Source organism: Benincasa hispida, chromosome 2 (genome assembly GCF_009727055.1).
Source record: "Benincasa hispida cultivar B227 chromosome 2, ASM972705v1, whole genome shotgun sequence".
Classification (NCBI taxonomy): domain Eukaryota; kingdom Viridiplantae; phylum Streptophyta; class Magnoliopsida; order Cucurbitales; family Cucurbitaceae; genus Benincasa; species Benincasa hispida.
The window spans coordinates 635,764-658,876 of record NC_052350.1 but is presented as its reverse complement, the minus strand read 5'-3'; the positions used below and the strand labels follow the sequence as shown (position 1 = coordinate 658,876).

Below are 23,113 nucleotides of genomic sequence, written 5' to 3'. Positions count from 1 at the left end.
ACCATTCATCTATTATAATGATAATGATTATGGTTTTTTGGGAAAAATTAAAATAAAATAAAATAAAGGAAAGGAAAGCATAAAGATAAAAGATGCATTTCTAAGTTTAAAAAAACAGCAAGGAAACAAATTTGATGCGAAAGACACCCACGATGGCTTATTTCTTGAGGTGTAAAGGACTAGAATGGTGATGATAAAAGTTTAAATCATAACGGAAATCAAAGAAGGGAGACTCACAGATAGCTCCTATCAATAATATCTGAAAATTCCCCCATTAAATCCATTTACCTTGTTACTACTTCACCTTAAGCCAAGGACAAAAACAGAGACATCTATTTAAGAAAAGTACAGGAAAGAAACAAGAAGATGTATACTACTAGAGATGTAAGAAGTTCGAGCGACCATGTCGGTTGCAAAAGAAATGAAGGAATAGTCGGAACGACCAACGAACCACATATCCAACCAGCCACAAGAGAACCAAGTCTGCAGAACATTAAGAGAGAGCAGATGAACCACTGGGTTTTAGTTTTTCCTTTTGAGATAAATAATGAGATAAGCAACTTGTGCAAGATTTACCCTATAATAGAAGCTCGAGCCAAACTTTTAGTCTTCTCATTTAGAAAATATATGCAAGCCGCCAAGGACACTGCAACCTGCATTGATTGATATACAAAGTTTAATCAGAGATAAATGTGGCCTAAAAATATCTCAACAGTACCCAAATTTGACTAAAAAGGCACGATGTGTTTTTAACTGGAAAAGCCCCTTCCATTCCATATAGAACAAGAGGGAAGAAAACAAGTGGAAAATTTTGAAAACCCGCTTGACTGGAGGAAGATCAAGAAGCTAAGATGAACGAGCTACTGCTAGATAAATGCAAAGGTTGGATTCAGTCGAAATGATTAATTGATTGGCAAGATAAGCACCCTTCCCTTTAGCACAACTTTTATCTTAAACACATATATTTTTCACGACTTCTGTGCACCTATCGATTCCTAGTCTCGAAGTGTTCACTTTAATACTAAATCTTGTAGGACATAGCAGAACTAACACAACAATCTATTTTTCCTGGATGATGATCAATATTCAAGATTTGAATATTCAACCACTAAAAAATCATGGTTTCTGTTCCTGTCACCAAAAAGAAATCTAAAGAAGATAATAGGCTACGGCATTACAGTGGCTGGCGATGATGGCCTTATAACTGTGAACTCCCTGCTTTCCCTATTTTTCCTCATCTTATTTATTCTTTATTGTTGTTATGATTAATTATTATCAATATTTGGAGGAAGAATTGTGGATGCGACAAGGTGGAAGTATCCATTTTGTGGCAAGTTTCCAAGTACTCTTCTTCCTTCACCACTCTTGACAATCTAACTTAACATTCAAAACATGAAGCTCTGGTTATATGGCCTTTTGATTACTACCCAACAGAACCAATAGCCTTTGGGACATCACTAAAGATATGTTTATACATATATATTGAAAATCTGAGATAACATTATAAAGGAAAGAATTGGTTTACTGGAGGAATATTGAACTAACCTGAAAAGCAGGTCCACCTTCGGCTGAGTTCATAATACTCCAGCCACCCATAAATGCAAAAAGAAACAATCTTCTGAAGATAACATCAGTCGGAGGAAGTTCTACAAAATTCAGCAAGTTCTTAATCCAAGGTGGGGATTCCTCTACTTGCTTCTTCAACCTGGTTTTCAAATTAATCTTTGTCTTTTTCCTACGCTGGAAGCTTGCCATCAATATTTTCTCAAAAGCAGCTTCTATAGCTTCCTCACTTCTTTCATGACCTGAATACTGCTGCAAAAGAAAATTCCGTGCGCTCCAAATTTCTTCCTCTGAAGCAGCAGTACTTACACCAAGGCGTTTATATGGATCCCAAACACGAGTTCGTGGGAACTTTGTGACATTACCTATGAATAATTTGACAGATTAGCAACATAGCAGCTAGGAAAAATTAAGGATATTTCTAAGACAAACAAATATGATGAGCTTTGAGTCAAGCATACTGCGAAGAAGCAACTAGGAGGTCGACTCTCAACGCAACTATATCAAATTTCATATTGCCCAAGTTGTAATCCACTAGCTATGTCAAATTAGCTTATTAATACAGAGAGTCAAAGAGGTTAGAGTTTCAGAAATAAAGCAGATGATGTTCCTTGGCACATTAGTTTCTCGTAAAGATAGTCCCTAGTTTTTCCAATCATACCATTATAAAAAATATCCAAAGAAAACTTGATTGGAGCAGAAAGAATCAATCAATTCATTGTTGATAGTTCCATACTACATAAATAACAATAGAATTAATCAATGGAAAATTGGAATCGTTTCGAGAATGAAAATTCAAGAAGATAGAGGGGTACCTTCATATGGTGTATCCAAAACACACCTGGGGCTTCTGAACAAAACGCGAAATGGTTTTCCATTCAACCTGTTAAGGCGACCAGGCCTGGAAAAGAACAGAAACACACCACATGAATAAGATAAAGCCAAAACTCGTTAAATTCAAAGGTTAGAGAAAACGAGAGAGAGGAATTACAGATTTTGACCGAGGAAAGGGGTGGTCAAATCAAGGTTAGTTAGTGAAACGGAAGCCATTCTTCTTCTTCTATAGAGATAAAGAACACGTACAGGAAATAGAAAGAACCCTAAATTAAGGGTTTGATGAACACCATGGGAGATTGAGGCGAGAAGCTAGAAAGGGATATCGTGCAATCTGGGCGACTGGAGAAAGGAAGGAGGAGAAACAAGAAGATGGGCTTTGTGCCTCTTTTTTTTTTGGGTAGATGCCCACCCACCACAAGTAATACGACGTCGTTTTTCTGTGGAGATTAATTATTCAGGTTTAGTAAATCTTGTAAGTTAAATTATCAATTTAGTAGATTTCCAAAAAATCCATAGGGTCGGATAGAGATTCCTCAAATACACGGATAATGAAGGACGGAGTGAAAATTTCTTTTTTTTTCGTTTGCAATTTAGGGTCGGGAGAGAGAATATATTCTCCGACCCGCTTCTGTCTCGTGTCCCCGCTTCACCCTGACTTTTATATATAGATTATAAATTTATAGTATATATATTAATATTAATATTGTAGATTTTGTTAGGATAACTATGGAGGTTTTAATTATTCAAATTGAGATTTTATTACTTTGATGTTATAATATTTAAAGATAAGATGTTCTAATTGTTGAATTTTATTTTATAAAAACTATGAGAATTTAGCAGTTTAATTATATTTTTTTAAATTGAATGTTTATTATTGTTTTTATTATCAAAATTAATAATATATTATTTAAATGAAATTTGTATTGGATATGTTTTCAGGAATTTGTTAAAAATATATATTTAATTGAAATAAATAAAATGTTAGAAAAACATGATGGCGGAAATTTTTTCCACGGAGAACCCGATCCTTGTGAAATCGGGGAAATTCGCGAGATAGGGAATGAAATAGGAGGCTGGGACGGGGAGGACTTCCCCATCCCCTCCCTGTAGACATCTCTAATTTAGTCTCTATAATTTATAATCAGAATTTAGGTTCTAAATACAATCGTAAAAAGCTATTATGGAAAAATCTTAACTACCTTCCTTAATTGGTAAAATGTATTATTTAATAATCTATCCAAATCACTTCTTAATTTTAACTAAGGTGTAAAAGTTGATAAATATTAGCTTTTAGATTTCGTTTACCTAAAAATTTACTAACTTCTTTATTTTTTAAATGAATATATTTTAGTAATATTATTTGAAATATAATGATCTGTTAGCTCTATTTCAAATTCTAATTTATTCATTTTTTATAACAATTATTTTAAAAAAAATATCAAATAATTTATATTAACTACAATTAGTTAAAATTAGAATGAAAAATAATTTTAAATAAATTATAAATTAATTATTCAGGTCAAAATAATTAAAACAATAAGCATAGTTTGGTTCATATAACTAAATTACACCAATTTAGTATTAATTTTCCAAATACTGTAACTAATTTTCTATTTAAAATTAAAATTTACTAAACACTATTTTGCTTTATTTCATAGCTGATTCTTCTAAAAGCACCACGTAATTATTTTAAAAGCTATAGCAATCTCAAACGGAATCTTAATATGATTGGATTAAACTCTTTAACTAGTAGTAGTTTTCAAATGACTGGATAACCTAGGCAACTCAAACTACCCAAACTAAATTATAATGGTTGTGTTAGATAAATTTTTTTTCTATTTTTGTTAGGCGTTGGGTTAGGTCTCGAGGGTGAATACATTTTTTTTGGGTTGACCCAACTCAACTCGAGTTACATATATATTAATAAAAATAATAAATATATTTCTTTTACGATTGATGAATTTCTGAATTTTGAATGTTTTTTTTTAAAAGTATGTCTTTATTTAAAGTTTGTAGTAGATACTGTGCATATTTGATATTTAACATTAGAGTTTTATGAGATATTAATTATTAGATATGTGTTATAGATAAATTTAAGTATTCTAAATTAATAAGAAAAAAAATAATAACCTAACAATCCAACCCAACACAAATAAGATTTTAAGGGTTGAGTTGGATGACTATTTATGAGAGACTTGTCAAACTATATAGACTATTTATGTGGTTTTATCAAACTATAATAAACTAAGGCCACATTTACCAACTCATAATGAAATTTGATGCGATCGTAATGAAATTTCATTGATAGATCAATCGTAATGGGCTGCAATCGCAAATTAATTGGATTGTTTTTTTATCATATTTACCTAAAATTATAAATTTTGTCAAATTTACTATTACCATTATGGTTACCTCTATCTCTGAGGGTCAAACCGTAACGGTAATGGTAAAAGTAAATATGTCAAACTTCATAATTTTTTCTTTGAAACAATAACAATAATGGTAAACATAACCATAAGTATAACTGTAAGTATGTAATTTTCGGACACAATCGGATTGATCACCCCCCACTTGTCAATCGATTTGCGTTTTTCGTTTACAGATTTGGACGTGGGCCCCATGTGTTAGTACGAATGCAAAATACAAACAAAAAAACAAAATGTAATCAAATTGGGCCCACTTTTAAATTACCATTAATTTATTACCATTAGATTAGGATAAACGTGGCCTAAGTTTTAACTTCTAAAATACTTGATTCACAACGTCGAGTATTTACACTTTCAATTTCGTTAATTTGTAGATGGTGATACTGCCACCTTTGGAGACGTGAACCACTCTTATTATGAAGACTAAATATTAGCTTTTTCCTAACTATAGAAACCAAAATTGTATTTTAACCTAGTTTTTTAATAAAAAATAAAATAATAATAGTTATGTAGTACTTTTTCTGGTCCATCCTCATGTTGAAATTTGTTTGTAGTTTAATATAATATATAATTATATATAATGTTGGATTGCCATGTGACTGTAAAATAAATTATAAAAATTTATTTTTGATTTTGATAATTTTGTTTTGAAATTAATCACATTAAATTGAATCAAATGGTTGCCTTGCTACCATAAATGGTTACTAATTCGTAATTATGGTTCTTGTTTTTAATTATTTTGAATTTGCTTTTACCTCATTCGATTTTTTTAAATAAATTTCGAAAACAGATATTGAATAGAGGGATCATTCATAAAATTTCGAAATAATATACATATTATTATTATTACAATTACCATTGCATTTCAATAGATGTCATACCTAATTCTAAAATCTTCAAAAGTTAATCATCTCAATTTCTTAAAAAAAAATTGAGCTTTGTATATGTTTAGGATTTTTTTCCCTTGAAATATTTTCAAACTTATCTACTTTATAATGGATCTAAAAGCTCAACATGACACCAAGAATTTGGATCTAATATAGACACCAATTATTATATTAACAACGAAGAAAATAACATCTTCAAATACTCAAAGGTGTTCTGCTCTGTCTTACAAGTCTTTTCGTAGTACAAGCTTTTCCATATAGCCTTCAGTTTGTCCGAGAAGAGGCTCGAAATAACATTTTCTTATCCTCATAAACGGCCAATTCAAGAGTGTTTCTCGTTGAGTTTTGGGAGGTTTTAGAGGTTTACAATTCAGAGCTTTGTTTTGTGTTCAAGTGTAAGCTGCTGCCTCAATATCCTTCTCATAACCTTATTTGTTGCAGTCCTTGGAAGGGAAGGGTAAGGAACCACCCGATGAACCTATGCAAATCACACAGAATGAAGTAAACTCGTCAACACTATGTAGTGTGTGATTGGCAGTGATCTTAAAATGATTAAAAAAACCACTTTTGTCAGGTTTAAAATCACTTTAAAACATACCTTTCACCACTCAAAATCAATTTCAATGTTTAATTTTACACGTTTTAAAAAATAAAAGTAGTTTTCGAGTGATTTTGAATGAGAGAAGTGATTTTCTTTTAATAGAACCATAAATGAGCTTAGTAAAAATTTACCCTGAATAATGGATTGAGGTTCTTCTGGAGAGCTGAATTGAAAGACTGCTTTAATTTATCCAAATCTCGGCCAGTTTCACCTGGATTCTTGATTACCACTGCAATCACCAATTGTTCGGGCCCACCACCCTGCGGTGGTACCCCGATAGCAGCTGTTTCAAGAATGTTATTGTCGACTGTATTGCAGATGCGTTCAATCTCGACCGAACTCACCTGCATGAGAAGGATAAAGCATGTATTTTGGATATTTAAACCTCACATTCAAAGATGAAATTGACCTCTGACGCAGACTTCAATTTCCTTGGTACTTCACAAATTTTTTGAAGACTCTACCTTTTATTTGGAAAATCAATCAGAACCTACACCCGACATTCTCTCTTTGACATATAATTTTAAATTTACATGAAATATTTAGTTCTGGAAACAGACGAGAACTAAACAGACAGAAACATTATCTCTATGGTTCCATCATTTAAGAGGCTATTTTCTTAACACAATCTCAAAGTTCCTCCTTCCCATGTCATGACCATAGCTGTTAGCATTGAGCCCCAGCAAAAAGATTATTTTACCCGGAGAAGCTGAAAGGAAAATACCTTTATGCCTCCAAGATTCATTGTATCATCTGCACGACCATGTGCACGATAATATCCTCGAGAAGAACGCTCAAACAAATCTCCATGCCTTCTCAATACCTATTAAGAAAGTAACGTGGTAATGGTAACTTTCAAGTTCAAGAAGCATTCTTAAGCAGAAAATCTGAAAAGTAGCCTACCATTCCATTCCAAAGGGGCATTCCCTTAAAATAGATATCATAATGGTCGGCATTCAAGAGACTGCTAGAAGCTCCAAACATGAAAGGTCCGAGCGCCAATTCACCAATTCCTGGCATATTTTGTGGCTAAAGAGGGAAGAAGACAAAGACAAATGTTGCATTTAAGAACTCAAGTAACAATTTTTAACATACAGATTACAGACACTTCAATTTGATGCATGGCAATTGAGAGAACCAGCAAAGAAACTCTTCATAACTAAGGGGTACCATATTTCAGCACCATAATTGTTTTAAGATGAAGCGGATGTGTTTCAATGAAGCTAAAGCTAAAGCAAGTAGATGTTGAAGAATGCATGATAAACAAAGGAGACATGAAAAATGCAATCATTCTTACGCAGGGACACCACCTTCCCAACTAGACTCAGTTTGGTAAATTAAAATTTTAAAAAAAAAAAAAAAAAAAAAAAAAAAAAAAAAAAAAAAATACATTAAGAAAAACCAAGCTCTTTCTTTTTTAGAAAAGATAAAATTTTGCCCCTAACTTGTCAGGTTGTATCAATTTTTTCCCTGAACTTTTAATTAAGTCATATTTGGACAAGTGTTGCAATCTTGACCTTAAACTTAAAGATGTATTGCAACTTTTATCCTTTAATAAGTTTTCGTTTGAGAATTTGTGAAAAGTATTTTCACGTACCTTAAATGAGTTATGTAACGTATATAAAATATAATATTGATAAAATTTTAAAGAAGAACAATAGTAAAGCTAAAACTTTTATTAAATTTTGTGAGTTTTGACAAAGCTATTCAAAGGTTAATTTGTATATTAATTGAACTTAAATTTGTGCATAACTTGATATTATCAATAAATTTAACCAAGTCTAAGGTCCAATTCAATGACATCAAAATTTTAGGGTAAAAGTTGATGCTTGACCAAGTTTAGGAGTAAAAAACCTTTTTGGTTTTTTTCCTTTTTTTTTTCTTGAACATATGCAGTTTCTCCCCACTAATGCCATTGACACTAATCAGCCTAGGCTGCAGATGAAGTGACGATCAATTCTTACAATAGGAGAACCATCATCGCCAAGAATAAAGAGACTGCACCCCATAGCTGGTGTGCTAAAAGCCGCCAAGGCCTGAGCCTGCAATAGTGACCCTGTAACAAATCCACCACCAATCTCTGTCCCACCACAATATTCGATGATAGGCTTATAGCAAGCTCTTCCCATTAGCCACAGGTATTCATCTACGCTAGATGCTTCTCCAGTGGAGGCAAAACAACTAGAAGTTGCAACAGAAAAAAAATGAAAAAATCGAACTATTAAAACTGACCTAAAATAATAACAATTTTAATCTTGAGGCTCATAAACAAGGATTCTAAATAACAAGATAAACAAATTGAAAGTTTAATTCGTAAGCTCACCGGATGGAAGACCAATCATAACCTGATGTGCAGTTTGTACTTTTCCATGAACGGACAATACTTGGAATCACCCCAAGCATTGTTGTTTTAGCATCCTACAGAGGACAGAGATCGTTAGACTGGATTATAGAAACGATATCACAAAGAAACTAAACTCCAATGGACTAGATTAAAGTATATGGATGGCCCAAATGACGCAATTAGAGAGAAATATGGCTCTGAAACATGGAGAAAAATTAGTTACATCTACATTTATCCAAATTTAAGGAACTCGTGAATAACAACCATTCTTCATCTCATTACCAACTGATGCTTTCAATAAGAAAAACATTACCACCTGATATATTTATTGATGAAATATAAGAAAAGAGAGACCAACATACAGTTTACGTGGAAACCCTAGAACAGGGAGAAAAACCACGATACAGACCTTTTTCTTATTATTTTTAATTGATACACTGAATACAAGAGAACAAGGTGAATAAATAGACAGTAGAGAGCCCTAGGGTAGAAGAAAATTACAATAATACCCCTAGGGAAAAAAACCCTACTTTCAACACTCCCCCTCAAGTTGGGGCATAAATATCAATAAGACCCAACTTGCTGATACAGTAGTCAAAATTTGGTTTAAGTAACCCCTTGGTGAGAACATCTGTCACTCGTTGACTTGAGGGAATATAGGGGATGCAAATGTTCCTATTATCCAGTCTTTCTTTAATGAAGTGTCTGTCAAGTTCTACATTTTTGGTTCTGTCATGCTGGACTGGATTGTTTGCGATGCTTATTGTTGCTTTATTATCACAAAACAATTTCATTGGAAGCTCACTATCTTGGTAAAGATCAGAAAACACCTTCTTCAACCAGATTTCTTCACATATCCCTAAGCTCATTGCCCTGTACTCAGCTTCAGCGCTACTCCTGGCCACCATTCCCTGTTTCTTACTTCGCCAGGTGACAAGGTTACCCCAGACAAAGGTGCAATAACCAGAGGTTGACTTTCTATCAACAACAAAGCCTACCCAATCAGAATCGGTATAAGCTTCAATAGTCCTTTTTTCAGACTTTCTGAACATCAGACCCTTACCATGAGTCCCCTTCAAGTACCGAAGAATACGCTCAACTGCAGTCATATGCTCATCATAGGGAGCTTGCATAAACTAGCTTACCACGCTTACTGCGTATGAAATATCTGGTCTTGTATGGGACAGGTAGATCAGTTTTCCAACCAACCTCTGATACCTTTCCTTGTTAACAGGAACTTTGTTGTCTATAATACCAAGTTTTGCATTATACTCCACGGGTGTGTCAGTGGATTTACATCCAGTCATGCTTGTTTCTTTGAGTAAGTCCAGTGTATATTTCTGTTGCGATACTGAAATACCTTCTCTTGATCGAGCTACTTCCATTCCAAGAAAGTATCTCAACTTGCCAAGGTCTTTAATCTCAAATTCTCTGGTCATTCTTGTTTTGAGCCTTGTAATTTCACCCTCATCATCACCAGACAGAACAATATCATCAACATACACTATGAGGACTGCAATCTTACCGGAGACGGACCTTTTTGTAAACAGTGTATGATCTGAGTGCCCTTGTTAATATCCCTGTGCTTTAACAAATGTGGTGAACCTATCAAACCAAGCCCTTGGAGACTGTTTCAGTCCATATAATGACTTTCTCAGTCTGCAAACCTGTACTTGAACTGACTCTCAAATCCAAGAGGGGGGCTCATATAGACTTCCTCTTTAAGTTCTCCATTCAGGAATGCATTTTTAAAATCTAACTGGTGAAGTGGCCAATCTTTGTTTACAACAATCGACAACAAAACCCGAAGAGTATTGAGTTTGGCCACGGGAGAGTGTTTCAGAGTAATCAACTCCGTAGGTCTGGGTGAAACCTTTAGCAACCAGTCTGGCCTTATATCGGTCAATTGTCCCATCTGATTTGTATTCTACGGTGAACACCCATTTGCATCCAACTGTCTTGTGCCCTTCATGTAAAGGCCCCTGTTCCCACGTTCCATTTTTCTCAAGAGCCCTCATTTCTTCCATAACAGCCGTTTTCCATTCAGAACTCTCCATTGCTTCATGAATACTACTTGGGACTATGATAGTGTCCAAGCTGGTAGTGAAAGCTTTAAATTCGAGAGACATATTGCTATATGTCATGTAGCTGTGCATAGAGTATTTCGCGCATGAACGAGTACCTTTCCTCAGTGCTATTGGAAGATCGAGAGAGGCATCATGATTTTCCAACTCTCTAGGTTTCTCAGCATGACCGGTCATCTATATATCAAGGATTTCAGTAGTATCTTCCACTTCCTTATAAAAAACTGGCATTTTTCCTTTACTGCTATCATTCTTAGCTGTCTCCTCATCTGTCACATTTTCAGTATTGTCACCTCCTTCATCCTTATCTTCCCTGCACTTATCAGTCTCCATACATATATCAACATCATTAGTTTCAGGGATACAAGTACCTGGACCAGATGTAGGGTTTGATTCATGGACCGGAGCCGACTGTTCAACAGGTGACATCCCTTCCTTTCTAAGATTCTTCCTATAGTAGGTTATCTATGGAATCTGGTTGGTAGGGAGGACAGGACAGGCTTTTTCAGAGCTAGGAGAAGGAATCAGGGCGGATTCCCCTAAAGGGATATCATAGGAGGACCAGTTAGGCTCTTCACTCAAGCTCTCCCTCCGAAGATGACTAACGGGGAAGAAGGGTTGATCTTCAATGAAAGTAATGTCCCTGGAGACAAAATACTTACGAGAGGACGGATGATAGCATTTATACCCACGTTGGTGGAGAGGGTACCCAGCAAAAACACATTTCTGAGCACGAGGGGTGAATTTTGTACGATTTGGGCCATGGGAGTGGACAAAGGCAACAGCCGAAGACACGGAGGGGTACATTAGAAATCAGGCGAGTAGTCGGATAGGATTCTTTGAATAGGTCCAAGGGATTATGAAAGTCAAGGACACGAGAGGACATGCAATTAATGAGGTGAGCCACAGCAAGAATGGCGTCTCCTCATAGATAGGACGGAAGAGTGGCAGACAACATTAAGGACCGGGTAACTTCCACCAGATGACGATTTTTACGCTCAGCTACTCCATTTTATTGGAGAGTATAAGCACACGAGCTCTGGTGGATAATCCCTTTAGACACAAGAAAGTCACGGAAAGAGGTGTTAAAGAACTCTCGTCCATTATCACTCCTCAAAATTCCAATCTTTGCATGGAACTGTGTTTCAACCATTGTATAAAATTGTTGAAAGATGGAAGACACCTCAGACTTATCGGCAAATAAGAACACCCAAGTGAGGCGTGTGTGATCGTCTATGAAGGTGACGAACCAACGCTTTCCAGTGGAGGTAGTAGTAGGTGAGGGTCCCCAGACGTCACTATGAATGAGGGAGAAAGGACTGGACGGCTTATAAGGTTGAGAATGATAAGTAATACGACTTTGTTTGGCACGAATACATACATCACAATTTAGAGACGCTATATTAATATTGCAGAATAAATGCGGAAACAAATATTTCATATATTGAAAGTTTGGATGTCCTAAACGATAATGCCATAACATAAAGTCATTTTCGGAAGTAGAAAAATTTAAAGACATAAAACAAGTTCTATGATCCTCCCTAGAAGAAGCAGCGTCAGAAAGGAAGTAGAGCCCCCTATTGTGCCGGGCAGTGCCAATCGTCATCTTCGACTTCTAATCCTGAAACACAACAAAATCTGGTGATAAAATGGTCTTACAATTCTGATCTCTTGTAATTTTACTGACCGATAAAAGATTATATGAAATTTCAGGCACATTAAGTGTATCACGTAGTACTAAACCATCAAAAGGAGAGGTATTTCCTTTCCCTGCAAACGGGGCAAAAGACCAGTCTGCAATTCTAATACGTTCATTTCCCGCACTCAGACAATATGAAACAAATAATTCTGAAGGGCAGGTGAGATGATCTGTGGCCCCTGAATCTACAATCCAGGGTTTCTTGCCATTAATGTTAATAAGGCCAAAAGATGGAAATGTACCTGATTGTGCAATGGCACTCACCCTGACAACACTCAAATTGGTCTTATTATCGGCTGAGGGCTGATGCAGTGTATTCTCATTAACCGAGTCACTTACAAGTGCACGCACAGGGGATTTGTCATGTGACTGTCGTCGCCTACTGTTGGGGGGCTGCCGTGTAGCTTCCAACATTGGTCCTTCGTATGCCATGGCTTCTTGCAATGCTCACAGACAAGTGTGGGCTTTTTATCACCGTCGGCACTAGAAGCCTTCGTAACAAAGGTTGATGCATCAATAGAAACAACCACAGGATTGTTCATAGCATGTTGACCAATCCTCTTCCAGTCGAACCTCTGAACAAACTTCTCTGAGAGGAGTAGGTCGTTGACCCAATATGCGACTCTGAACACTGTCAAATTTTGGGTTCAATCCAGCCAAAAACACATACACCCGATCTGCCTTTTCAAGTTTCAAGTACTGGGCCCTATATTGTGCGCAATTCCAGACAATTTCTCGGCAAAGGTCCATCTCTTGCCAATACACTGATAATTTATTAAAATAGGAAGTAGCATCCATGGTCCCTTGCTTGCACTCATGGACCTATTTGTATAACGTGTACAACCGAGATGCGTTCTGTCACTTTGAGTACAGATCTCTGGCTGCATACAGTGAGGGTCGGCCAATCTGTGCCTCCATACTATTGATGAGGACAGAACGTAATAGAGAATCCTCCCCTTTCCAGATTCTTTCTTGAGGATCGCCTGGGATAGGTTTCGAAATTTCTCCTGTCAGATACCCGAATTTGTGCCTTCCTTCGAGGGCCATTCTGATCGACTGGGACCAAGAAAAATAATTCTCCCTATTCAGTTTTTCTCCTACCCGAATTTCCCATTGAGCCAGTTAAATAAGTTGTATTGGGCAAAATAGAGAACGAATTTACCGGATTCTCTATGGTGAATGATTGAGGGTTTGGACCAAGGACCGTTTCCAAATCTGAAATCTGCATTTGAAGATAGGCCAATCTGCATCGAACATCGTCAGGGTACTGGGCCGAACCACCATGATTTGGTGCAGTTGGAAAAAGGCCTTCGACCGATGGCTGGATGTGAGAGGAACCAGCTGGGTATGCTGGAATCAGGGCGTCGGCCGAAAAGAACCCGATCGGAGGTTGCGGCGCTTGGAAAGATAGCGGCGGCGTCGGGTCGGCAGTTCGGATCTGCGCCTGGGAAAACTGCGGTTGGACAGAGGCAGAAGCAATCGGCTCCTCTCCTCGGTTCGACTCCCGAAGTGGTCGCGGCTGGGCAGAGAAAGGAACGGCCGGCGACTCGTGCGGTCCAATCAGCTCCTCTCCTCGGTTTGGCTCCCGAAGTGGTCACAATTGGGCAGAGAAAGGAATGGCCGGCGACTCGTGTGGCATGGTCGGTGCGAACGAGGGTTTTTGCGGCCTTATCGCACAATTCTGTCCTTCGACGAAACCCTCGGTCGACGTCGACGACGCTTCCTGTAGCGGCTCGACGGTGGCTATGGTGGCTGGAAGAAGTTGTGGTAGGGCAGATTGGAGGTATTCTTTTACAGCTTCTTGGATAACAGCTTTCATGTCCATGATTGGAGCTTCGTCTGTAGAAGATGTCTGTGGTTGGTTCTCGTCAATAATGGCTAGGGTTTCGTTGCCATGCTCTGATACCATGATGAAATATAAGAAAAGAAAGACCAACACACAGTTTACGTGGAAACTATAGAACAGGGAAAAAAACCACGATACAGACCTTTTTCTTATTATTTTTAATTGATACACTGAATACAAGAGAACAGGGTGAATAAATAGACAGTAGAGAACCCTAGGGTAGAAGACAATTACAATAATACCCCTAGGGAAAAACCCTACTTTCAACATTTATTAATTCAAGACTGCTATTAAAAGTTTAAAGTAGTTGCTTCACAAAAAAAACTTGTGTATTAAGTTCGGAGTATGGTAAGAGATTTACCTGTACAAATTTAACAAATCCAGAACTAAGTGGGGATCCATTGTATAATGCCATGGAAGCCTTGTTTAATAATGAAGCATAAACTAACCATGGCCCCATCATCCATCCAAGATTAGTGGGCCAAGCAACAACATCACCTTTATGAATGTCCATGTGGCACCATGCATCGGCTGCAGCTTTCAAAGGTGTTACAAGGGTCCATGGAATTGCTTTTGGCTCTCCTGACCAACAAATAAACACAATTAAGCCTAGAAGCATGAGAACAACTATGGTTCTTAATGGTGTATCCTAGCGTTATAAGATGATAATTTAGAATCTCATTTTATTATATCATCGATTTTGTCTAAAAAATGGCATTTCCTTTCTTCTCGCTAAGTTTATCAGAGTACAGCAACCACCAAATCTATCCCTTATCAGTTACACGCTGGGTGAAGGGAAGATTCTGTTGGTCGGTGTGCTGATTCCAAAACTTTCATAAGGTTGGAAAGTCATGCTAGGAACATAAATTTGTGAAATTTAAGCTCTCAAGAGCTAAGTAATCCTGTTCAAGTAGTAAGGTCATTCAGAAAAGGTTTGCTGGATATCGGCTCCATTATTTTCAAAGTTCACCCTACTTTGAAAGTCAAAATTCATTATTGAAGTCTGACAGTCTACAAAACACTAAAAGATATCTGACGTTTGTCAAGGTGACTTGAATGAACAAGTTAGATTGTTCATGTCTCATGATGAGGAAAAAAGGGCAGAAAATACTAAAATTTTGATTTTCACATTAAGAATGTGTATCGAACATAACTGACTAAAACTCCTCACTGTTAGAACAAAGAGTTTGAGCTACTGTGAAATATCATTATAGAATTAGAATCATTATAACGTAAGAGATCATCCAATGGACACTTGTAATTGAGATGAATTTCTTAACCGTGTAGATGAACAAAGACGCTTATGGATAGTCATAAATGGACTATGTTATGTTTCTCTCGTTAATAATTAGTGAGTGTCTAAATTTGTTTGTGTATAACTCAATTAATCTCAAGGAATGCTCCCCTTAGCCTACATTTCACATAAAAAAGGATGTAGGACATTTAATGTCTAGGATAGGCAGCCACTATTCCAGCCTGACGGCTAAGATTTAACAAGAACATCGTAGCAATTTTGGATATAGCAAAGAAATTAAAGAACGAGAATTAGGAGCCTAAACTCCGGATACTGAATCAACCTGTTGTTCCCGATGAAAAAAGAATATTTGTAAATGATTCTGCTGATTGCTCCACTGCAGCAAATTCCACTCCTCTGTAATAATCATATTAAAAAAGCTTAAATAATACAGCGTAAAGATTTTAACAATACCCAACATCAGAAAACATAAACCAAGTACAATTTGGATCGTTCCATAGATACATGGGTCTTAACTCCTATAGAATCTTTAAAGAACAGGTATTTCATAGAGAAAGGAAGGTTCTAATGCAGGTAATTTAATGAAAACTGATGAAAAATTGCAAAGAGGGATGGAGAAAAGATGTTATTTTCCCTTCAATTCTTCAAAGCTTGCATCACATCCTCATTTTCTGGGTTTGTTCAGCCGGGCCCAGAAATCATGTCTACTCTAATGTACAATTTAGATTTAATAAAACATAGAGAATGTATGGTTTCTGTCCTAAAAAGAATCTGGATGTAAAGAAATGTTTGATGATTTAGGAAAAAGAAGTTTCTAAGCTGGCTTAATTACAGTGGCTTAATATAACTTCAGCATGTTCTTACTCTATAAATACAAAAATACAACAGCTCAACCAAAAACTGTTTTGTTGGTTATGTGCATTTCCAGAACTTTTTTAAATATCTAATTTCGATGCTTTCCAGTAACTTAAACACGTTAAGATTTTAAAAAGAGACCTCCTAGAACTTAATGCTTGCACCAAGCGGTGTACACATCATGATAAAGGGGAGAATATGGGCACCCTAAATTTAAGAAATTCACCCAGTCAAATTGGAATGATAAGTTCAAAATGGGCAAAGAACCTGGACATGACGAGTACAAATAAGAAACCTATCATCAATTGAACTTAAATAAACAGAATAATGCATACTTCAAATCTTTGACTCTGTCCAAAAAGGCAAGCCAAGAAATATCACCATCTCGTAGTTTCATGCTAAAACCAGTGCTATTGGTCGGAATTACAATTGCCAGAGGTGCCTGAGCATCTACAACTCGACTGCAATGTTGAACCAGTTACATGCGTGTTTCAGTGTTAGGAGAAAGTAAAAAGACCAGGTTCTGAACTCCATGAAGAAGAAAATGTAACCTCACCTATACAAGGGTATACTTTTATCCCCACGAATAATAAGATCCTGAATGAAAGTAAGAAGGTTTTTGTGAGGATTCCCGTTATATTATAAGAAAGAAAAGATGTAACTACATAGAATATATAACCACCCCTTTGACCAGCTCACCAAGTAATTACCATATGCAACTAAAATTCGCAATACTCTTTAAAACTTTTAATCGAAAAATTTGAGTACAGAATATAAAATTGAGCACAGGATCATAATTAATAAATAACAGATAAGTACAGAATATAAAATTGAGCACAGGATCATAATTAATAAATAACAGATAAGTTAAAAATTATTCTTTGATTAACTGAAGTATAACTCAAATGACTGCTAGAAACAGAAAAAATAATCACGGAACTATATACACAGAGTTGATAACCTCAGATGAGGAGGAAAATAAATATTATACAACATGGTAAGTTTATCACAGTATTGAGTCATAACAGTTCACCGTTCACGAAATGAGGGCTTTATACATGACACATCTTAATGATTGATTGTTGGTCCAGGGAAGAGGTAACCAGCATCACCTTACGATCACATCTCAAGCACAAGTTAATACCTCTGTTCTATGCAGCATTGGACTAAGTAACTAACCATGACTTGCTAAACTTAACATGCACTCTAAATTCATTTCAATTACATAAGGAAAGGGCTGTGTGAAGTAGGGAAGCTCTGTCAGTTTTAAAAAGCAAAGACACAAGAATTTCATCTGAACTTTTACTTGGGGACGTACTGCGAGCTAGCTAGCATATGAGATTGGTATAACAGCGAGCTGCATGTGTACTGTTTAAATTAATTGAACAAAACTCATAAGAAGAAACCCACTGAACATTCCAACCAGCTTAAACCTTTCACATTCAACATAGGATACAATAATCCACGAGAATTAAATCATTTCAAGACCTGTTGCATCTTTTTTCAAAAGGAGAATCGTACTTACCTGTGTAAATATAGCTTTTGCTTTTGATATATCAAGTCTTGTGGATATTTCACGAGCAGCAAAACTATCAGCTATGGAGACAACCACATGACCAGCCAGAACTATAGCAAGATAGATGACCACAGCATTTACATTCATTGGCATGTCTATTGCTATTGCAGTTCCCTTCTCAAAACCTATTGATTTGAGAGCATGTGCAACTAACCTACAAATTTTAATCCCAACAGAACTATTTTATGTGAAAGGATATTCAGTGATGTGCCAATATTGCAATATATGAGCCAAACATCACTTAAAAATACTATTGCAACCACAAAAATAAACGTCAATATTCCCCCCGTGCTAGCATATGAGCATAAAAACCTCTTCCAATAAATTGAGAAATTAAACAGATAGACTTACCACTAAATCTATTCCACTAGTATCTCTCCAATCCCACTATTACCAAATGTACAAAATACAAATCATAAATGTTTCACTTATATGGTCAAGAAACGCATGTTTTCAAGCTTAGAAATTGAGGAAATAGTAAAAAAATCAATTTAGGGATGACCCAGCCGAAGTGAAAATGGGGAAGGTCATGCTAAGATGCAGTATGTGCTTAACTATATAAAATAAAATAAAGGCCGTTACCCCCCTGATACTCAATACTTTATTCTAAAAACTCTGATGAGAAATTACTAGCCTGTTATCATGAAAAATAAGAGCTGATGAGATAGATAGTAATATACCAAACCTCTGCACGCAATTCTCTAAGTGTCAATCTCTTCAGAGGCAGATCATCACATCCTTCATCACGCCATATGATTGCTACATCATCCAAACTTCTGTTCTCATTTAAAGATAAACAATCTTTAGCCGGATTAAACACTGCTCTAGGAAGCCATTGGCCACCCCGGCTTGAAAATTTTCTTTCTGGAGAATTATTTACTTGCAAGATACAGTTAGGAGGCTTAGAAAATGTTATATTCATCTCATCTAGTACAGTTCTCCAATAGACCTGACAGAGAAGACAGGAAAATGTTGCATCTTCTGAACTAAAATTTAAACCGAAGATTTTCAAGAAACAAAGTTGGATTGCACACTTGATATCAATACTGCCAATACCTCGGGGTTTGAGACTGAAAACTCCTGGAAAGAGGAGAAGCTTGATAAGGGGTCTCTATAACTTGACCCCAAAAACTCTTTCCCTCGCCTCTCTAATAGCTTGCCAATGTTTGTAGAAACTGCATTCCCCCTAAATTTTGAAGATGCATCAAATGAGATTTCACAATATGCTGTGCTAATAATCTGAGTAGAAATTTTTTGCTGGAATCTTAACATCCTACACGATATTATTGCAACTACAACGTTTATGAATTTAAAAAAGCAAGGTAGTATTTTATTACCCCCCATTGCAGAGTCCAGGTGCTGATACAATAGTATTTGATTGAATATGATGCAATATCATGGAAGTAGTAAAAGAGCATATACTCAATAATAGAGCCATGGAAAGAAGCCCCTCCGAAGCCTTCTCGATCTAGCATCTCTCTCGATGTGGAAAAAGTATAAGAAAAACATGGGGTTTTATCTCAAAATCAATTAGCAATAAGAAGAGTAACTCATATATCTTATAAAGATTATGAGGACTCTCTACTTTTTCCTATGTGAGATCCTCAACACGCCTCCTCAAGATGGTGCCTCTTTGGATTTACCATTCTTGGATTACCGAATACCCATTTGAGTTTCATGAGCTCTAATACTATATTAATAACTCACACATCTTATAAAAACTATGAGGTTCCTCCACTTTTTTCAATGTGAGATACTCAACAAAAGTACAATTTAGAGCCGTACGTACCTACAAACATCGTTTTCAAGTCCAGTACACCTCTTAATTCGATAATTCTCTATCCATATGCTAAAATAACCATTGGAAACTTGCATGCAAAAACTAATTGATAGTGCAATCAGCATATAGCTATCTCGAAAACCAATAACTTAATTGAGAAAAGCTAAGTATTCAGTGGAACTCACGGTTCGGGAATCCAAGCTGGTGGATCAGGACCAAAGTTTTTGTAACAACCGTAATACATCATTTGATGGAAGGAGAATGGAAGGTCGGGAGTGAGGACTCGCTTGGAGATATGGTGCCAAGTCTCAGGAGTGTCATTCCCATAGCTACGGATGATGTCGACCAAACGTCCATGGAGTTGCTCGGCAACTTCAGAACCAATTCCGAGAGCTTTGATATCAGCCACAGTAATGAAGTCCAGAGCTTTGTAATCCATCGGTGATTTACAGAGAGCTAACTGCTATTGAGAAACTATCATTCAAATTTCAAACACACCACCTTATCGTGAAGAAGAAGATTGAAGAATATCTGAAATCCCGTGCTTATGAAATACATCAAAATCTAACCAAAATGACAACGAAAATTACCTTAAACCAGAATTTCGAAGTAGTGTTTACGTTTCGATTTGCTTAATTTTTTGAACCAAATGGACAATCAGAAGATGGTTGGCCTATCAAGTAAGCAAATCGAATCGAAATAATCGATTTGAATTTTCTCATATTTCGACCCAGCTGAATCAATCTCATCTTATTTGTTTCATTAAAAAAAAAAAAAAAAAAAAAAGCAAAGTTTCTTGTTATTAAATTGTGCATGGAATTTCTTCTCATCCATCAATTTAAACTTCTGGATCAATGTATTGTAATGGGAAGCAATTTGCGGATCTCGTTGATAATTCAATTTATTCTTGAACTTATTCACTGTTATTTTTTTAAAAAAATAATGATATTTCTCTTCTTCTTTTTTAAGTTAAATGATTTTTTTTCCTTTATGTTAAAAATTATATAAGAAAATAAGTATTAGTGTTTTTTTTTTACTAATCTTTAACATTTTCTTTCTTCTATTATAATCTACCTTACAATGAGTAATAATTATAATTTTCGAGCCATACAAGTAACAATGACGTTTTATTTATTCTATAATAATATACGTTACATGTGAAATAGAGAATTTGAACTTCTAATCTCGTAGTTGATATTACATATTTCAAACCAATTGAACTATGTTTATATTCATAGGTAAGATAATGAATTAATTATGCAAGACCATTTACGGATATGTTGAATTTCTTTCTTATCAGTTACCCATTATGATTCTATATTATATCAATTATTTTTAAAAATTATAACAAAAATCGGTGTCAAATAACTAGTTAAAATAGGGATCGTTTTCAAATATTGAAAATGAGCAAGTTTATTTATAAATATAATAAAATATTACTGTCTATTAGTGAAGACATTTATCAATGACTGTGATATTTGCTATATCTAAAAATATTTTTAGTATTTTTGTTATTTAGATTAATTATCCTTAAAATGTAGATTCTTTTTTCTTTTAAAAAAAAAAATTGAACTGTTAATGCATTGAACTTTCTAAATATAATAAGTTGTCTTGTCGTTATTTATTTATTTATTTATGGTGGGAATAAGCTGTCGCTTTCAATAATGTGTAGTTATATAAATCTCTAAACAAAAAGCTTGCCTTCCATTTTAATGAAACTCTTATCTTCCAACATGGATAAAGTTTCTCCCCACAGTTGCAAATTCCAACCAACTCCTCACATAAAAAATAAAATAAATAAATAAAACAATCCTAATAATATAAGTTTACTTTGTCCCATCTGATATAAAAAGTTATCAAACTATTTACAAAAATAACAAAAAAAAAAAAGATAAACTTTCTATCAACATCTATAATTGATAGATTTCTATTAGATTTTTTTAGATTCTATAAAAAAAAATTAAAATTTTGTTATTTTGTGTAAATAGGTTTTTTTATTTTTTTTTATTTTTGAAAATCCTTCTTACCTTAATGTGATTTTACTGAATTTCTCATCAAAAAGGGAATCTTTCTCTTTCCTTTTTACCATTACCCTTATTTATTTTGGTAATTTCTATTTTGCCTTTGCCCTTACATAATACAGATTGCCCACGTAGTAACTTGAGTGGTCTAGTACATTCAAATATGGTTCGATAAAATATTATCACGTGATTGTTTATTTGTAAAAAAAAATGATTTTTTTTTATTTTTATTTTTTTGTGATAAAAAAATGGGGAGTATATGAGTTATAATGATGGTTCTATATTTTTTTAAAAGAAAATCAACCCCAAAAATTGGACTTTAATAGTCACATACTATTATTTCTCACCCTCTCTTGACTTTCGTATAATTGTTACGATTCAATGTATTTATAACTCCTTTAACTTCAATGTGACTCTTCACAATCATAAACAGAATAGATTTAATTTTTAGATCATCAACAATAATGGCGACTAGATTCTCGTAATGTAAAAGAATGTTTACCAAACTTTTTAGGTAAGTGATTATCCAAACTCATATCTTTGAGACTTGAGAGCGTAAAATTGTTTCATGCCCATGAATTCTCTTAATAATCAACTCTCAATTTAATTAGAATAAATCTCCATTTTAAAATCAATCTTTCCTACTTTTCGTTTTTTTTAAATAATCATTCATTTCATTTTTTAAAAAATACGTTACTTCTTTTTTCCTTTTTGATTAGTAGATTACATAATCTTGGCAAAATTCATTCACATTCTAAATATTGCAATTTTAGAATTAGTTTGAATTGGGGATTTTCGTAGATTTGATGCTCAAAAAATATTTGATAAAATGCAGATAAAATGTGCATCAAAAGTATAGTTACTTGGAACACTATGGTTTCTAGTTATGCTTGAAATTATGATGTTAGTGGATTTGCTTGCTATGATGTTATTTGCTTGTGCTTGTGTTACTTGGGAAAGCAATGTTTGCTATTTTTTTTCGTTCCTTTTCTTTGTAATAATCTTCGTGAATTCGATCAATTGAAACTAATCTAAATATTGGGATTTTTTTGGATTTCACTTTTTATTTTTCAGATTATTTTTTTTATTTTTTTTTAAAATTTTGATATTCATAAGTGGTCATGCTACAAAATCTCTACATTTCCTCTTTAAACCTTCCATTTCTTTTTATTTTTTCATAATAATAATTTTAAGGTTCTTATTTTATATCTTCATTGAAGATGTATGTTAGTCCTCACGTTTTTGTCATCCCAAAATTCTTGCATTAATGCCTCAAAAGGTATACTTGTTTTTTCTTTGTATTTATATATATAAAAAGATTTTCATTAATGTTTAACAA

The 23,113-nt window shown here is 34.9% G+C and overlaps 2 protein-coding genes across 5 annotated transcripts; both read right to left on the bottom strand.

Annotated features, from left to right (window-relative positions):
• Positions 1-130: 130 nt before the first annotated feature.
• Positions 131-2,786, bottom strand: LOC120070715 (protein CHAPERONE-LIKE PROTEIN OF POR1, chloroplastic). Its single transcript, XM_039022563.1, has 5 exons — positions 2,555-2,786; positions 2,379-2,464; positions 1,546-1,928; positions 577-653; positions 131-483 (listed from the first exon to the last, which is right to left on the bottom strand). Exons 1-5 carry the CDS (start codon positions 2,611-2,613, stop codon positions 333-335), a joined length of 756 nt encoding a protein of 251 aa, XP_038878491.1. The 5' UTR covers positions 2,614-2,786; the 3' UTR covers positions 131-332.
• A 3,067-nt stretch (positions 2,787-5,853) lies between these two features.
• LOC120071155 (probable acyl-activating enzyme 17, peroxisomal) lies at positions 5,854-20,512 on the bottom strand. Of its 4 annotated transcripts, none has more exons than XM_039023256.1 (15): positions 20,344-20,512; positions 19,939-20,227; positions 19,030-19,159; positions 18,654-18,922; positions 17,923-18,127; positions 16,954-16,994; positions 16,733-16,858; positions 15,865-15,938; positions 14,649-14,869; positions 8,638-8,732; positions 8,279-8,495; positions 7,218-7,343; positions 7,039-7,137; positions 6,446-6,658; positions 5,854-6,191 (listed from the first exon to the last, which is right to left on the bottom strand). In XM_039023256.1, the coding sequence occupies exons 2-15, from the start codon at positions 20,190-20,192 to the stop codon at positions 6,084-6,086; spliced, it is 2,178 nt and encodes a 725-aa protein (XP_038879184.1). In that variant the 5' UTR covers positions 20,193-20,227; positions 20,344-20,512; the 3' UTR covers positions 5,854-6,083. The 4 variants fall into 4 exon arrangements, with proteins under 4 accessions (XP_038879184.1, XP_038879185.1, XP_038879183.1 ...); XM_039023257.1 differs by having other exon boundaries at positions 19,939-20,216; XM_039023255.1 differs by having other exon boundaries at positions 19,939-20,213.
• Between the last annotated feature and the right edge of the window lie 2,601 nt (positions 20,513-23,113).

Excerpts from the sequence above, each read along its gene's own strand:
- LOC120070715 (XM_039022563.1), bottom strand. The coding sequence starts at position 2,613 with ATGGCTTCCGTTTCACTAACTAACCTTGATTTGACCACCCCTTTCCTC. Across the intron at positions 2,465-2,554 it reads CCTTTCCTCGGTCAAAATCT|GCCTGGTCGCCTTAACAGGT; the intron begins GTAATTCCTCTC and ends GTTCTTTTCCAG. Across the intron at positions 1,929-2,378 it reads TTTGGATACACCATATGAAG|GTAATGTCACAAAGTTCCCA; the intron begins GTACCCCTCTAT and ends AATTATTCATAG.
- LOC120071155 (XM_039023256.1), bottom strand. The coding sequence starts at position 20,192 with ATGGATTACAAAGCTCTGGACTTCATTACTGTGGCTGATATCAAAGCT. Across the intron at positions 18,128-18,653 it reads GAATTGCGTGCAGAGGTTTG|GTTAGTTGCACATGCTCTCA; the intron begins GTATATTACTAT and ends TAAAATTTGTAG. Across the intron at positions 8,496-8,637 it reads TATGATTGGTCTTCCATCCG|TTGTTTTGCCTCCACTGGAG; the intron begins GTGAGCTTACGA and ends TGCAACTTCTAG.